Consider the following 18,094-nt stretch of genomic DNA (forward strand, 5'->3'; position numbering starts at 1 on the left):
AATGTCTCCATTAACAACAAATCCCATCAATGGTGTGTGAACGTATGCATTTAAAGCCAAATGTAACCTTTGTCCTATGACCTGTTATGTCATACCCCCCTTCTTTGAAGTTTCCAAAAGCCTGCAAGGACCTAAATGCTAGCAATTACCCAAAGTTCAGTCTCTCTTCAAGTTTCTGTTTGTGTTGCTGACATATATGATTTATGCATTGCCTTACACACACACACACACACACACACACACACACACACACATCATCTTGGCTGCCCATCGAAGTCAATGAAGGCATACACACACACACACACGCTCTCCATTCCAGATTAACCTTGACGTCCTGCTCCAGGGTACGGATGAGCTCCCCGTCCACCTGTCCCGTCTGGGCCACGCGGAGGCTGCGTCTCTCGGCCTTGCGGAGGCGATACTGCAGGATGCGGCAGGTCTTGTTGGCCTGCTCAAACTGCTGCCTCAGCTCCTGCAGCTGGTACACATCCTCCTCCATGTACATGTCCCTCATCTCCAACATCTCCGAGCGCTGCTCCTCCATCTCATCCTGGGGAGAGAGGATGGGGGAAGGGTGGAGGAGAGGAGGGGTGAGAATGGTTGAAAATGGTTGCCTACCATATACGGGGTCTTGATGAGCTAGTGCAATCATTATACTCATTATAATAATTATTATAGAGTATATGTCAGCATCAGATCATCAGAGTCATCATCAACACCCTCTTCATTAGTATGTCCTTAGCAGGATGTATACGCCTAAAATCCAGTGTTTCGGTGTCAACGGTTTTGTTATATTTCAGTCTACTGTGATGTATATAAAGTGTAATATTGGGATGCAAACTCAAAATTGAATACATTTCAACTCTATATCTGACATGGAACAGGGGTCTTCTTTTTTTTAAGCCCATAACCATGTGAATGAGGTGTTTACTTTAGTTTTAAAGTAGATAAGACTACCAAGAAACACTGTGTGTGACCCTGATTTTGCCCACTGCAGTAAGAATGTAGCATTAACAAACCCATCGCCTACATTACCAGTTCAGGGGCAAACCAGTGCAGAACACAGATTAATACAGAACTGAACTTTGCCCAGCTGATATAAACGTGTATAGTAACAATGCCAAGGTATGATTTAAATCAAACCCAAAAAGCCTTAGGGGGGTTGCCCTAGCATTCCCTACTACTACTTACATAACAACACGGTTGAAGAGGCATTAACCCAAATCCTACAACCCCCCTGTCAGAGGCATAGTAATAAGGCAGATAAAGTATTTATAAGGGTGGTGGTGGGAGAAGTGTGTAGTAGTAGTAGTAGTAAATAGAAGCCTTTTATCGCATTGCTAATATGCGGAGAGGTCTGCCAGGGGAATGTGGGTCACCCACTGCAGAGCAGCGTCACGTGGTGCGGCCCCGGTATAAACAATAGTGTGTGGATTGAGGACAGTTGGCGCTCTCGACTGTAGCATCTGTACGACGCAGGCTACCCCGAGAAAACAGCTGCACTAGTCAGACAGGCGTGCCGAAGACAGGAGAGAATGCACGGGATAAATAAATAAAGATGTCGCGCTCTGGTACTACTATGGCTGCACGCATGACCTAATTTCTACGCATAATTAGACTTAAGAAAAATAATGTGACACCCCATTGCTGTTTATGGTAATTAACCAGTAAGATGGATTTGATGATTATGGTCTGAAATTAACCAAAAACCTTACATGATCATTATTGTTGTGGAAATGTGCATTACACATTCATGCACAGTGGACTGTCCTAGTAAACTGCCTTCTTTAGATGGGCCATCTTAGATGACCACCGCATAGCCTCGTAGTCTATAAGGCATATGTACACCATAATAATCGTAATATTGCTTTCCCAGACCAGTTAAATATTAAATCAAATGTGCTAATGGTAACCTAGACGTTGTTTGGATAAACCGTTGTGGTGCGTCTTAGTGCACAGGCCTGTAGGATAATCCAATTAATTATTGAACCTCTCCCACTGAGCCAGTCTCCGTGACGCATGTCAATGATAATATTGGATGACAAAATACAATTAGTTAAGCTGGTCACTGTAATCCTCCAGTGCGTAACGGATTGGCACCCTACAACCACCTGCATGTCCGACCACCTCTGATGTCTTGGGCATTCACCACCTGACCATCTTGAGCAGTGAACACAACAGCTGAGGCAACATTGAGTTTGAATTCAGAAATAACACTGACCACCCCTGAAGTCTCTGTGCCTTCAAATTGTGGTATTTTGTTGTTTTTTGAAAAGAGGGAGGGGGGGGTAATCAATTATGCACTCAATATGTTGTTGGCTGGCTATGTGGCCAATTTGGGTTTGCATGGATTTCCCTGCTTTTATCCTGAAGTGCAGAACAGTGATTATGCATAAATATATTAGGTTTGTTTCTGATGAACCAATGAAAATAGTAACTCCGGCTTCATCTCTTACAGAACTGTTATTGGAGAGCTTTTAAAAAAAACATTTTTTAAACCTTTTTACTTTCACAAATAAGAGCAAACGGAGGGAGGAATGTCTGTAGCAAATCTGGAAAAAATATGCTTACTTTTAGGTAATCGTTTTCTGATCTCAGTTCCTCGATTTCCCTAACAAATTCTTCATGCATGCCGTCCATGAACTCTTCTGTCAGGTCGGAGAAAGCCAGGGATGTGCTGGTAGGCACCCGGCTGTCGAACGAGGTGAGAGACCGTTCATCCCCCGGAGAAATGCTCCCCTCCCCGGTCTCCACTCCCAGGGAGAGTCGGTCCTTATCTACGTGGGTCTTGGCATGATGGTCACCACGAGTACCCCTATCCGGTGGCCCATCTCCGCAGTCCGTACTCGATTTCTCGCCCTCAGGCCCCCCGCCTCGGCTGCTGGATTCGGTGTCACTACTCAGAGCGTCGGTGGAGACTTTATTCTCCTCCGAGGCGCAATCGGAGATCTCGGAACTGCTATCCGTTGGCGACAGCTTGCCCGCGGCGCAACCAGAGTCTTTGCTCAGGTCGTCCGAGGCGTTTCTTGCATCGGACACCTTCTTCCGACCACCTTTCATCGATTTACTGCCGCCCTTCTGAGCACTGGCAACCGATAGTGTGGATTTCCCCGGCAGTTTTCCTTTCTCTGATTTGGTCTCTTTCCCGCTACCCGGACTACGCCTGGACACCCGGCTGCCTAAATGTATGGATCCTGGTTTAACGCTCAGTGTTGGTGTACCGATGCCTCCCCGGATCTTGGTGAGGGACCATCCAGGCACATCCTTGGGTCTGGCGGGTGACGGAGCCCGGTTGATCTTTTTCTTCTCGTTCACTTGGATGGACTGCACTACGGGCTGTTGCTCGAACTGGTGCTGTTGTTGGGGCTGCGCCTGCCCGCTGTCCGCGCTCTCCGTCCCGCTTTCCATTTTGTGCCTGTGTCTCCTTTCCTTGGGCGAGACAAAGTGAGTTGGCGAATTAACATCAGCCTTTGTCTTTGTCATTCATTCCGCTTTGACAACTACAGAAAACAGAAACGAAACCCCTATCAGAAGAGGCAGAAGTTGAATTTTGTCTCACAACTGCAAACAAATACGCTGCAGCAATCCCAAATAAACCGGATGCAACAGCGCAGAAAGATAGGAACTGCGAGTTGTAACACGTTGTAATGATGTTTTTCCGGTTTTAGGATGACTCTCGTTTAGGTTTTTGCCCCTCTTCTACTTCTCTTGCATTAAGCGACTCTCTCTCGCCGGCGCGGTTTGAAGTGGTAGGAACAGTGGCAGTGTGCTAGCGAGGTTATTTTCTCCGCCCAGCTAGCGGTTCTGTCTGTGACGAATCGCAGTTTCGAAACTCAGCATCACTTGGAGCTCTCTGCTGCCACCCAGACATGTAGATCGTTTGAAGAAGCACAAATGAGACTACAATAAAAATAGGATGCATGTAGGTTTACTACAAACATAGGCTATAGGCTGCCTATTTAATTCAGAATCAAACTCTATTTGGACAGTAAACTATACAGTGTCTGATACGCAGTGCTTAATTTGTAAAATCGGTAAGTGCCGAAACAAAATGTGAGCGCGAGAGGGGGGTTGACCTCGAGAGTTCTGAGGTACCGGAACCATGAGAAGAAAAAAAACACCTTGATAATAATGCATTGCATGCATTTCATCGCATTTGAGTAGTGACATAGAGCAGTAGAGTAGAGGCACTTACTTACTTACAGAAGTTGCACACATGGGAAACAATTGGCCGTTTATATACGCATTTCATGCAACTGTATGTCATTTTACATGACTGGAGACTTTGGCAGAATCTTTTTTAATATGCACGAATGATCGAAATGACAGGATACTTTGACACGGACAAACTGAGAATCTGAGATCAATAAAAACGACCTTGTCTTGAATCCATCAATAGCCTAGGCCTAGGTGTGTGGAGAGACACATATTGTAGGCTACAATATGAAGAGGAAATTATGTTTTCCAGTTTCACTGACTCACCCAATGATGTGCAGCTCACTCGCTGGTGATAGCAGATGCGCTCTAAAACAATTTTTGGAAGTTGATCAAGTATTTTGGTAGTCTACAGCATACAGATTAGAGTCTTCTCTTTTCAGCAGGAGCCATTTGCTTTCCAACCTGTGTTTTCCCTCAATTGTGTTTTAAATATTGCGAAAGGCCTGTTTTGTCTGCATGTTGTGTGTTCACTGATACATTTGCCACGCGTTCCAGACTGTAGGTTATACCTTGTTATTGGGCTACAATCCACTGTTTGACTATAAAAAATAAATAAGCTATTGATCCTCTGTGGCTAAATTATAAGCCTTCTCCTGCCGACTCACCCCACAGATTGAGAACCACTGCTAGAATCATAGCCAAGCTCAAAGGGTTCTGAAGGAATTGCAGCACCCCATATAAATTGAAATATACATTTACATTTTAGTCATTTAGCAGACGCTCTTATCCAGAGCGACTTACAGTTAGTGAGTGCATACATTATTTATTTTTTATACTGGCTCCCCATGGGAATCGAACTCACAACCCAGGCGTTGCAAACGCCATGCTCTACCAACTGAGCTACATCCCTGCCGGCCATTACCCTCCCCTACCCTGGACGACGCTGGGCCAATTGTGCGCCACCCCATAGGTCTCCCGGTCACCGCCGGCTATGAACCAGGATATCTAGTGGCACAGCTAGCACTGCGATGCAGTGCCTTAGACCACTACGCCACTGGCACTGCGCCACTCGGGAGATATATGTGCCAAAGTTATACAATTACTGTTGTCTGTTCAGAAAGAAATGAAATAATTCAGAATAGCCTTCTACAGTGGTTCCCAAACTTAGGAAGGGGTCGACAGGAGGGGTGTGTGCCCCCTTCTCACACAGCCACTGCCACGCATTGGTCTCAAACATAGGTTACAATGTTGCGCAAACCATAAGCCCCGGCCGGCCCAACCCGAATCAACGCTTAGAATATTATGATATAGAACATGTTTACTCGTTGCTATGTTATCATCACTATTTATTAACATAGTTTCCTCTCAGTAGACATCATTTGGCTCCATGTGCCTTTCACCCAACCTGCAGGCAAATGACATCAGCATTATTTTCACTGAGAGACACAGTTCTGTGGCCCTTCTCCGGTTTGACAGTGTGACAGTGTGACAGTTTGACAGTGTGACATTGTGACAGTGTGACAGTTTGACAGTGTGACAGTGTGACAGTGTGACAGTTTGACAGTGTGACATTGTGACAGTGTGACAGTTTGACAGTGTGACAGTGTGACAGTGTGACAGTTTGACAGTGTGACAGTGTGACAGTGTAACAGTTTGACAGTGTGACAGTGTGACAGTGGTGTATTCAGTTCACATATCCATCATTGTAAGCACATACAGAGGATTGAGTACACAGGGGCCCCCACAACACGTGCTGCCCTGCTTCCATTTCACTTGAGTACAGTCGTGGTCAAAAGTTTTGAGAATGACACAAATACTAATTTTCACAAAGTCTGCTGCCTCAGTTTTGATGATGTCAATTTGCTTATACTCCAGAATGTCATGAAGAGTGATCAGATGAATTGCAATTAATTGCAAAGTCCCTCTTTGCCATGAAAATGAACTTAATCCCCCAAAAACATTTCCACTGCATTTCAGCCCTGCCACAAAAGGACCATGTCAGTGATTCTCTCATTAACACAGGTGAGAGTGTTGACGAGGACAAGGCTGGAGATCACTCTGTCATGCTGATTGAGTTAGAATAACAGACTGGAAGCTTTAAAAGGTGGGTGGTGCTTGAAATCATTGTTCTTCCTCTGTTAACCATGGTTACCTGCAAGGAAACATGTGCCGCTATCATTGCTTTGCACAAAAAGTGCTTCACAGGCAAGGACATTGCTGCTAGTAAGATTGCAGCTAAATCAACCATTTATCGGATCATCAAGAACTTCAAGAAGAGAGGTTCAATCATTGTGAAGAAGGTGTCAGGGCGCCCAGGAAAGTCCAGCAAGTGCCAGGACCGTCTCCTAAAGTTGATTCAGCTGCGGGATCTGGGCACCACCAGTGCAGAGCTTGCTCAGGAATGGCAGCAGGCAGGTGTGAGTGCATCTGCACGCACAGTGAGGCGAAGACTTTTGGAGGATTGCCTGGTGTCAAGAAGGGCAGCAAAGAAGCAACTTCTCTCCAGGAAAAACATCAGGGACAGACTGATATTCTGCAAAAGGTACAGGGATTGGACTGCTGAGGACTGGGGTAAAGAACAGTTTGGTGACGAACAATGCCTTTTCCAGCATGATGGAGCACCTTGCCATAAGGCAACAGTGATAACTAAGTACGCTCGGGGAACAAAACATCAACCTTTTGGGTCCATGGCCAGGAAACTCCCCAGACCTTAATCCCATTGAGAACTTGTAGTCGATCCTCAAGAGGCGGGTGGACAAACAAAAACCCACAAATTCTGACAAACTCCAAGCATTGATTATGCAAGAATGGGTTGCCATCAGTCAGGATGTGGCCCAGAAGTTAATTGACAGCATGCCAGGGCGGATTGCAGAGGTCTTGAAAAAGAAGGTTCAACACTGCAAATATTGACTCTTTGCATAAACTTAATGTAATTGTCAATAAAAGCCTTTGACACTTATGGAATGCTTGTGTCACACCCTGGCTAATGGACTCTATTTGTTGAGCCAGAGTGTGTTTGTTCTATGTGGTTATGTCTATGTTGGGGGTTCTAGTTAGTCTGTTTCTATGTTTGACTGAGTGACTCCCAATCAGAGGCAACGAGTGTCAGCTGTGTGCTGGTTGTCTCTGATTGGGAGCCATATTTAACTGTCTGTGTTTCACTTTGTGTTTGTGGGTTTTTGTTCCGTGTTCGGTCAGTGTCACCGTGGACTTCACGAGTCGTGTATTTGTTTTGTTTAGTGTGCTTTTTATCGCTGTCAATAATAAAGATCACCATGTTCGTGCAACACGCTGCGTATTGGTCTACTTCGCTTCAAGACGATCGTGACAGAAAAACCCACCAAAACTGGACCAAGCAGCGTGTCCAGGAGCCATCGCCAGGGGAATCGCTTGCAGATCTCCGTGGCAACCTCGACTGGGTCCAGCCTTGTAAAGAGCAGAGTGGATGGACTTGGGAACAGTGGAGGAAGAGTCTCGACTGGGTCAAGCCTAAGGAGGAGCAGAATGGCTGGAGTTGGAAGCAGGAGAGCGAGAGTTGGGCGAGAAATATAGAGGCCTGGCCCACGGGGAAGAGAGACCCCCAGAAATTTTTTAGGGGGGGGCTCACGACGTGGACGACGGGGCAGCAGGAGGCCGCGATGGAGCGGTCCAGCGGGTGTGCAGAGGAGGCCGCCAGGTTAAGGGGGCCACTGGTCACAGAGGAGAGGGAAAGTGTGGAGGCACGGCGAGAGGTACTGGGGTGTGTTACCAGTCCGGTCCGGCCCGTTCCTGATCCCTGCGTAGGGCCAGTGGTGTGTGTCCCCAGTACGGTCCGGCCTGTTCCTGTTCCTCGCATCGAGCCTGTGGTGCGTGTCGTCAGCCCGGCCCGGCCTGTTCCTGCTTCCCGCACCGAGCCTATGGTGCGCGCCCGCCAGCCCGGCCCGGCCTGTTCCTGCTCCCTGCACCAAACCTACGGGGTGCGTCGCCAGCCCAGCCCGGCCTGTTCCTGCTCCACGCACCAAGCCTACGGTGTGCGTCGCCCGGCCTGTTCCTGCTCCACGCACCAAACCTACGGTGTGCGTCGTCAGCCCGGCCCGGCCTGTTCCTGCCACTCGCACCAAACCTACGGTGTGCGTCGCCAGCCCGGCCTGGCCTGTTCCTGCCACTCGCACCAAACCTACGGTGCGCGTCGCCAGCCCGGCCCGGCCTGTTCCTGCCACTCGCACCAAACAGACGGTGCGCGTCGCCAGCCCGGCCCGACCTGTTCCTGCCACTCGCACCAAGCCAGGGGTGCGAGTCGCCAGCCCGGCCCGGCCTGTTCCTGCCACTCGCACCAAGCCAGGGGGTGCGAGTCGTCAGCCTGGTCCAGCCTGTTCCTGCCACTCGCACCAAGCCAGGGGTGCGTAGTCGTCAGCCTGGTCCAGAACGTTCCTGCTACTCGCACCAGGCCAGGGGGTGCGAGTCGTCAGTCTGGTGAGGCCTGTTCGGCCCACGCACAAAGCCAGGGGTGCGAGTCGTCAGCCCGGTCCGGCCCGTGGCTGCTCCACGCACCAGGCCAGGGGTGCGCATCGTCAGCCAGGTCCGGTCCTTTCCTGCCTCGCGCGCCAAGCCAGGGGTGCGCGTCGTCTGTCCGGCACAACCCGTGCCTGGGTCACCGGTGCCTAATCAGGTACCGGTCAACGGCTCCACAACGGAGCTGAAGCTAGCCGCTCCTGCTACGTCCAGGTCAGCTCCAGCCAGCGGGACCAGACCGGACCAGGGGCGCTATGGGGGGTTTATTGGAGGGTGGTGGGCAAGCCCGGAGCCAGAACCGCCGCCGAGGAGGTATGCCCACCCAGCCCTCCCCTGTTTTGCGTTTTTGAGGCGCGGTCGCAGTCCGCGCCTTTAGGGGGGGGTACTGTCACACCCTGGCTAATGGACTCTATTTGTTGAGCCAGAGTGTGTTTGTTCTATGTGGTTATGTCTATGTTGGGGGTTCTAGTTAGTCTGTTTCTATGTTTGATTGAGTGACTCCCAATCAGAGGCAACGAGTGTCAGCTGTGTGCTGGTTGTCTCTGATTGGGAGCCATATTTAACTGTCTGTGTTTCACTTTGTGTTTGTGGGTTTTTGTTCCGTGTTCGGTCAGTGTCACCGTGGACTTCACGAGTCGTGTATTTGTTTTGTTTAGTGTGCTTTTTATCGCTGTCAATAATAAAGATCACCATGTTCGTGCAACACGCTGCGTATTGGTCTACTTCGCTTCAAGACGATCGTGACAGCTTGTAATTATACTTCAGTATACCATAGTAACATCTGACAGAAATATCTCATAACACTGAAGCAGCGAACTTTGTGAAGACCAATACTTGTGTCATTCTCAAAACTTTTGACCACGACTGTACACCTGTGTATATATTCACCTCCTACGATCTTTCTTTCTTTCTTTCTTTCTTTCTTTCTTTCTTTCTTTCTTTCTTTCTTTCTTTCTTTCTTTCTTTCTTTCTTTCTTTCTTTCGCACACACGCACACACACAGTATAATTTCCTATACTGTAATAATATGTGTAATCTTAGTGTCGAATAGGCAGTTATTATACTACCACATTAAAACCCTAAATTAACACCTTAGAGTATAAGCACAAGTTTCAGTCACAATGCTCTAATATTTATTTAACACTTGTATGTGTTTTCCCGGGATCATATGTTGTTTTGTCTGTCGATTTGTCATGTGCCAGAACGAGAGTCTATCAGACCAACAGTTCAACACAGATCTAAGCCTCAGTGGAAGAATGGTATCTCTGAAAAATGAAGCAGGGATCACACAGGAGCACAAAGCCCATGCTCCCTAATTAACTTACTCTGTAATGACTGCTTAATACTGTGCTGTTCACACACACCAACACGTGCACGCGCACGCGCACGCACACAGACACGCATGCATGCACACACACACGGACATGCACACACTCATGTATGCACACACAGACAGACACACACACAGCGCAAAGCTCCTGGTTAACCACTCACAGGCTTTATTCCAGCCTATCCAGGGGCTGACGTTTGACAACTCGAACCTTCAACTCCCTCCACAGATTTTCTATGGGATTAAGGTCTGGAGACTGGCTAGGCCACTCCAGGACCTTAATGTGCTTCTTCTTGAGCCACTCCTTTCAAATCAAATCAAATCAAATTTTATTGGCCACATGCGCCGAATACAACAGGTGCAGACATTACAGTGAAATGCTTACTTACAGCCCTTAACCAACAGTGCATTTATTTTTAACAAAAAAAGTAAAAATAAAACAACAACAAAAAAAGTGTTGAGAAAAAAAGAGCAGAAGTAAAATAAAATAACAGTAGGGAGGCTATATATACAGGGGGGTACCGGTGCAGAGTCAATGTGCTGGGGCACCGGCTAGTTGAGGTAGTTGAAGTAATATGTACATGTGGGCAGAGTTTGTTGCCTTGGCCGTGTGTTTTGGGTCATTGTCATGCTGGAATACCCATCCACGACCCATTTTCAATGCCCTGGCTAATATGTCCCTTTGATGCGGTGAAGTTGTCCTGTCCCCTTAGCAGAAAAACACCCCCAAAGCATAATGTTTCCACCTCCATGTTTGACGGTGGGGATGGTGTTCTTGGGGTCATAGGCAGCATTCCTCCTCCTCCAAACACGGCGAGTTGAGTTGATGCCAAAGAGCTCGATTTTGGTCTCATCTGACCACAACACTTTCACCCAGTTCTCCTCTGAATCATTCAGATGTTCATAGGCAAACTTCAGACGGGCCTGTATATGTGCTTTCTTGAGCAGGGGGACCTTGCGGGCGCTGCAGGATTTCAGTCCTTCACGGCGTAGTGTGTTACCAATTGTTTTCTTGGTGACTATGGTTCCAGCTGCCTTGAGATCATTGAGAAGATCCTCCCTTGTAGTTCTGGGCTGATTCCTCACCGTTCTCATGATCATTGCAACTCCACGAGGTGAGATCTTGCATGGAGCCCCAGGCTGAAGGAGATTGACAGTCTTTTGTGTTTCTTCCATTTGCAAATAATCGCACCAATTGTTGTCACCTTCTCACCAAGCTGCTTGGCGATGGTCTTGTAGCCCATTCCAGGCTTGTGTAGGTCTACAATCTTGTCCCTGACATCCTTGGAGAGCTCTTTGGTCTTGGCCATGGTGGAGAGTTTGGAATCTGATTGATTGATTGCTTCTGTGGACAGGTGTCTTTTATACAGGTAACAAACTGAGATTAGGAGCACTCCCTTTAAGAGTGTGCTCCTAATCTCAGCTCGTTACCTGTATAAAAGACACCTGGGAGCCAGAAATCTTTCTGATTGAGAGGGGGTCAAATACTTATTTCCCTCATTAAAATGCAAATCAATTTATAACATTTTTGACATGCGTTTTTCTGGATTTTTTTGTTGTTATTCTGTCTCTCACTGTTCAAATAAACCTACCATTAAAATTATAGACTGATCATTTCTTTGTCAGTGGGCAAACGTACAAAATCAGCAGGGGATCAAATACTTTTTTCCCTCACTGTACTAGGCCAGAGGCCTAGAAGCCCAGGAAATTAGAAAATATCATACAGCTGTTCTCCAATGGACATGCTACAGGATAATGGAGAGAACAACATTCCATTTATAACCTCTGAAGGTGTAACTTCTTCAAACAAAAACCAACCACCATTGACCAATCAAACGATTCCAAGTTTACAGTAACTCGATCACCCAGGCCCAATCTCCACAAGGTGTCACAGCATCTAAAGGCTTGTGCGTGGGATGAGACCACTGTAAACAGACAATAAAACCCCTTTGAATAGAGTAATTTAGAGTTCACCCTGTACAGATACAAGTTACAACAGAGATCATAGATCCATATAGATGGCATCAGAGTCTTCCTTAGGGGACAAGTTTCAAGATACCAGACATGGATACCATATCATTATTCTGTCACACATTCCAGTAATCAATCCTCCGGATACCGTAGAGAGAGATACATTTTGGCCCCTTGATGGGGGAAGGGCTGACTGGTCCTTGGGTATTGTCTTGGGCCGTTTGCCCTGCGGCCGGAGGTGACAGAGAGCACATAAATGAGGTCTGAGCCTATAGAATGTCACAAAGTAGGAGTCATGATTAGCTGTGAGCTTCCCCCAGGGATCACGTAACAATGTTAGGCCACATAAAACCTATCAAAGGGGATTTGCAGAGCGAGAGTACATGGAAGGCTGTCAGCGTCTCAGTGGGAAACCGGCTCAGTATTCACTGTCCATTCAATGGTATCTATCTATCTATCTATCTATCTATCTATCTATCTATCTATCTATCTACAGTGAGGGAAAAAAGTATTTGATCCCCTGCTGATTTTGTACGTTTGCCCACTGACAAAGACATGATCAGTCTATAATTTTAATGGTAGGTTTATTTGAACAGTGAGAGACAGAATGACAACAAAAAAATCCAGAAAAAACGCATGTCAAAAATGTTTAAATTGATTTGCTTTTTAATGAGGGAAATAAGTATTTGACCCCTCTGCAAAACATGACTTAGTACTTGGTGGCAAAACCCTTGTTGGCAATCACAGAGGTCAGACGTTTCTTGTAGTTGGCCACCAGGTTTGCCCACATCTCAGGAGGGATTTTGTCCCACTCCTCTTTGCAGATCTTCTCCAAGTCATTAAGGTTTCGAGGCTGACGTTTGGCAACTCGAACCTTCAGCTCCCTCCACAGATTTTCTATGGGATTAAGGTCTGGAGACTGGCTAAGCCACTCCAGGACCTTAATGTGCTTCTTCTTGAGCCACTCCTTTGTTGCCTTGGCCATGTGTTTTGGGTCATTGTCATGCTGGAATACCCATCCACGACCCATTTTAAATGCCCTGGCTGAGGGAAGGAAGTTCTCACCCAAGATTTGACGGTACATGGCCCTGTCCATCGTCCCTTTGATGCAGTGAAGTTGTCCTGTCCCCTTAGCAGAAAAACACCTGCTGCCTTGAGATCATTGACAAGATCCTCCCGTGTAGTTCTGGGCTGATTCCTCACCGTTCTCATGATCATTGCAACTCCACGAGGTGAGATCTTGCATGGAGCCCCAGGCCGAGGGAGATTGATAGTTGTTTTGTGTTTCTTCCATTTACGAATAGTCACCTTCTCACCAAGCTGCTTGGCGATGGTCTTGTAGCCCATTCCAGCCTTGTGTAGGTCTACAATCTTGTCCCTGACATCCTTGGAGAGCTCTTTGGTCTTGGCCATGGTGGAGAGTTTGGAATCTGATTGATTGATTGCTTCTGTGGACAGGTGTCTTTTATACAGGTAACAAGCTGAGATTAGGAGCACTCCCTTTAAGAGTGTGCTCCTAATCTCAGCTCGTTACCTGTATAAAAGACACCTGGGAGCCAGAAATCTTTCTGATTGAGAGGGGGTCAAATACTTATTTCCCTCATTAAAATACAAATCAATTTATAACATTTTTGACATGCGTGTTTCTGGATTTTTGTTGTTGTTTTTCTGTCTCTCTGTCACTGTTCAAATAAACCTACCATTAAAATTATAGACTGATAATTTCTTTGTCAGTGGGCAAACGTACAAAATCAGCAGGGGATCAAATACTTTTTTCCCTCACTGTATATGCCATCTGCTAGGATGGGCATAGTGCCAACAAAGCACTTTGTGGTGCCAGCCAGGGCTGCCAGGTCTCCCTTCTTGCCACAGCCAGGATATGGCGTGGAATCACAGGCGGCATCTGGGCCCAGCGCTTCAACGACCACAGAGCTGGAACAGGGAGGGAGAGACAACCAATGCTCATTAACAGTGGACATAGTCCTTAATTACCTAACACCTCCTTCTTTTCCTTCCAGTTTATTATAGTCAGATTATATGAACTCCATCAGCTCTGGACATAAAGAAGTATAGGCTAATACCCATACAGAAAAACTGCTGTCCAGGCAAGTCTTTACATTACAGTAATTGGAATCCAGTCATCCTCAACATAAGTTTTGAGAACTTGTTATGGCTATTATCTATCAGCAGTGCTATTACTTAAGTATGCCAGCATTCTCAGAGACAGATTTAAACCATGATTTAAACAGCCCAACTGCTGGTGGGATATGAAGTAAAAAATATATATATAGTATGGATAATAAGCTTTTCTCCAGCTTTCATCCCTTATCCCAATGGCCTGCATAACTGTAATAATGATATCAACATTAGGACCCCGTACTGCTCTGTTGTCCCTCCAGAGGCCTAGATGAACTCTATTTCTGGGTCCCCTGCGCCGGTGTGTTGCCACCAAGTCTCCAGAGTGATGGTTAGGATGCCAACAATGACAATAACTGTATGCTCATCTTTTATCTGGCCATGTTATTGTGTTCCTCTGCTTGTTGTTTGTTGATGTGTCACATGGGAGGCTCAGGCTCCTTAAATCCTTAGATCCTTTAAATATGGTGGTGAGTGACACAAGTCACAGCAAAGGAAATGTGGCCTTTGTATGTAAGGGTAAGCCTACGTTCAATTTGAGCTATCTTTTTGATCAAATGGCCAAATAATTATGTTTCTGTTTTATCATTTGATATTCTCACAACATCTGGATTGCCTTCAATTCACTCTCAAAGCAGTTACAGATTTGACTCATTGACAGATTTCATCTAGAGATTGTGAGACAGCATATAATGGAAACTGAATAGATTTCTGTTCAAACTGACCATGGAAGTAGAGCAAGAAAATGCATCACAGTTCTCTACCTCCATCTAGTGGGAATATGAGGAATAGCCTGCAAGGACTCCACAAGGGCAAATCAGGGCATGTCAGCTGAGGGACTGGTAACTGTGAACATTACCCGCTGATATGAATATGACTACTCCTTGAAGTAAACAACATACTCTCAGAGAAAAACAAGTATGTGATATGTAATTTGTGAAAAGCTTATCTGATTATAAAATATATGGCGCTGTAATTTCATACACTCAAAGCCTTCTTGTTCAAGCCATATTCCACAAGAATAAAATAGTTTTTGACCCATAGTTATGATATGCCAAGAGAGAGAGAATTATTTTTTTATCCGAAGCACTGAAACAAAACCATCCTGTGGCATTCTCTAGCACTGGCTAGCTGTGTAATTACCGTACAAAATGCTGAATGACTTCTCTGAGGCCATCTAAACAACCTCTCTCTCTGGTTGCCATGAACCATCGGAGCGATACCGCTTCAACAATGGCCATAACTATGCACTCTCTCTGTGCAGAGCGATGGATTGCTTGCCTGTGGTTAAACTATTTAAAAAATCCCCCTGGTTTTCAGGAGGGTGTGGCGAGACAAGCAGGTCTATGTTTCGTTGAAGAGCCCAGAACAGGGCAGTGCTTGAATGCTGCCTCCGTTATTGATGAGCAGAATAGTACATGACAGCCTAACATATCCCTCATAAACAATGCTCTGCATGCTGATTACTGCGATAGATCTACTCCCATCCCTCCCAGCTCTGTTTTTGGTACAGGACATGCTGGAGGTAGGTAGACTGTTGATGGAAAATACTCTCCCTGTCAGTTGCTGTATGTGATTGCCTGATGTGTCTACAATGTCTGTCAATGTGATATCATTCACTTTTGAACACAGTTTTACATATTTGTACAGGAGGTGTCTCCACTACAGGCCAAGTACTTTCACCCATCATCACCAGCATCATCAGCAAAAGCATTATCAACTTCAATACAACCATCAATTACCATTCTCCAGACAGTTATTGTTAGATGATCCTGAGCCTTCATGCGGACATGGTTGGGCACCTGGCTTTGGCAGTATCCATGAGAGCAGACAGCGAGTGTTGATGGCTGTTGTATAGTAATGCCATGCGATTGAGAGATTTCAGATATTAATAATCGGAATGAAAAACAAACAGTAGGCCTATTTTTCATCATCATTCTTAAAGTCCCCTGTCCTCTGGAAATTGATTGCTGGGTCAGATATCACTTTGATAGTAGTCCCTGTTCACCCTCCTGTACTCCCTGTTTACCCATGACTGCATGGCCGCGCACGACAGCAACCTCTCCCTTAACATCAGCAAGACAAAGGAGCTGATCGTGGACTACAGGAAACGTAGGGGCGAGCACGCCCCCATCCACATTGATGGGGCTGTAGTGGAGCGGGTCGAGAGCTTCAAGTTCCTCTGTGTCCACATCACTAAGGAATTACCATGGTCCACACACACCCACACAGTTGTGAAGAGGGCACGACAGCGCCTCTTCACCCTCAGGAGGCTGAAAAGATTTGGCATAGGCCCTCAGATCCTCAAAAAAGTTATACTGCTGCACCATTGAGAGCATCTTGAATGGCTGTATCACCGCTTGGTACGGCAACTGCAAGGCACCCGACCACAAGGGTCTACAGAGGGTGGTGAGTACGGCTCAGTATATCACTGGGGCCGAGCTCCCTGCCATTCAGGACCTCTATACCAGGCGGTGTCAGAGGAAAGCCCACTTTTTTTTTAAAGACTCAAGCCACCCTAGCCATAGATTGTCCTCTCTGCTACCACATGGCAAGCAGGGCCGGTGCACCAAGTCTGAAACCAACAGGACCCTGAACAGCTTCTACCCCCAAGCCATGAATGCTAAACAAGACTGCTAAATAGCCAATCAAATGGCTACCCGGACTACCTGCATTGACCCTTTTTTTGCACTAACTCTCCTGCACTGACTCTATGCACACATGCTGGACTCTACCCACACACTCACACATACAGTACTTACACCGACACCCCAACACACATATACACAAACATACAGTACAAATGCATACTGACGCCACACACAAATGCACTTTCACAATCACCACAAACGCTACTGCTACTGTCTATTATCTATCCTGTTGCCTAGTCATTTTACCCCTACTATATGTACATAGCTACCTCAATTACCTCGTACCTCTGCACATCGACTCGGTACTGGTACTCCCTGTATATAGCCATGTTATTTTTTACTTGTTATGGTTATTCGTTATTCACTGTGTATTTATTCCTTGTGTCACTATTTCTATATATTTTTTAAAATATATATCTTTAACTCTGCATTGTTGGAAAAGGACCCGTAAGTAAGCATTTCACTGTTAGTACACCTGTTGTTTATGAAGCATGTGACAAATACATTTTGATTTGATTTAGTAATTAGATACATTTTTGGCATTCATCTTCTTGTCCCTAATGTGGTTAAAAAATGATTTTTGTATCCTAAAAAAAATGAATAGTGTGTAATGTTATTTAGTCCACCCACCAGCCAGCCTGTACAATACATTAAGAACACCTGCTTTTTCCATGACATAGACTGACCAGGTGAATCCAGGTGAAAGCTATGATCCCTTATTGATGTTGTAGTATTCATATGTGTCACCATGCTGGGTTGTAATTGGATGCATCGTGCTGTGCAATGATTGGTTGGGACCACCCAGGTGGTGAGGTCATTCTAAGATGATCATGGCCAGAGACACATGGACATGCAAGTTATAGCTAGTTAATAAAGAGCTACGTTTATAAATATCCTGTCGTCCTGCATTTTATTATTTTGTACAAAGCGTACAAAACAAGACAGATGTCACTTTTTAAATCAGTGTAGATTAAGGGGAGGAGACCGTTTAAAGAAGGATTTTTAAGCCTAGAGACAATTGAGACATGGATTGTGTATGTGTGCCATTCAGAGGCTGAATGGGCAAGACAAAATATTTAAGTGCCTTTGAACGGGGTATGGTAGTAGGTGCCAGGCGCACCGGTTTTAGTGTGTCAAGCACTGCAAAGCTGCTGGGTTTTTCACGCTCAACCGTTTCCCGTGTGTATGAAGAATGGTCCACCACCCAAAGGACTTCCAGCCAAATTGACAACTATGGGAGTCAACATGGGCCAGCATCTCTGTGGAACGCTTTCGACACCTTGTAGATTCCATGCTCTGACGAATTGAGGCTGTTCTGAGGGCAAAAATAGGGAAGGGGTGCAACTCAATATTACGA

General features: G+C 46.1%; 1 protein-coding gene across 4 annotated transcripts in view; it reads right to left on the reverse strand.

Moving 5' to 3' along the window:
* The window catches only part of LOC121538172 (protein SOGA1-like), an 88,377-nt gene extending 84,607 nt beyond the window's left edge, over positions 1 to 3,770 (reverse strand). For all 4 annotated transcript variants that reach the window (XM_041845972.2, XM_045207184.1, XM_045207185.1 and 1 more), the window contains exons 1-2: positions 2,572 to 3,770; positions 326 to 550 (exon numbers count right to left, since the gene is read on the reverse strand). In XM_041845972.2, coding sequence (XP_041701906.2) covers positions 326 to 550; positions 2,572 to 3,483 — 1,137 coding nt within the window. In that variant the 5' untranslated portion in view covers positions 3,484 to 3,770. The remainder of the gene's footprint in view (positions 1 to 325; positions 551 to 2,571) is intronic.
* Between the last annotated feature and the right edge of the window lie 14,324 nt (positions 3,771 to 18,094).

This window comes from Coregonus clupeaformis, chromosome 24 (genome assembly GCF_020615455.1).
Source record: "Coregonus clupeaformis isolate EN_2021a chromosome 24, ASM2061545v1, whole genome shotgun sequence".
NCBI lineage: Eukaryota > Metazoa > Chordata > Actinopteri > Salmoniformes > Salmonidae > Coregonus > Coregonus clupeaformis.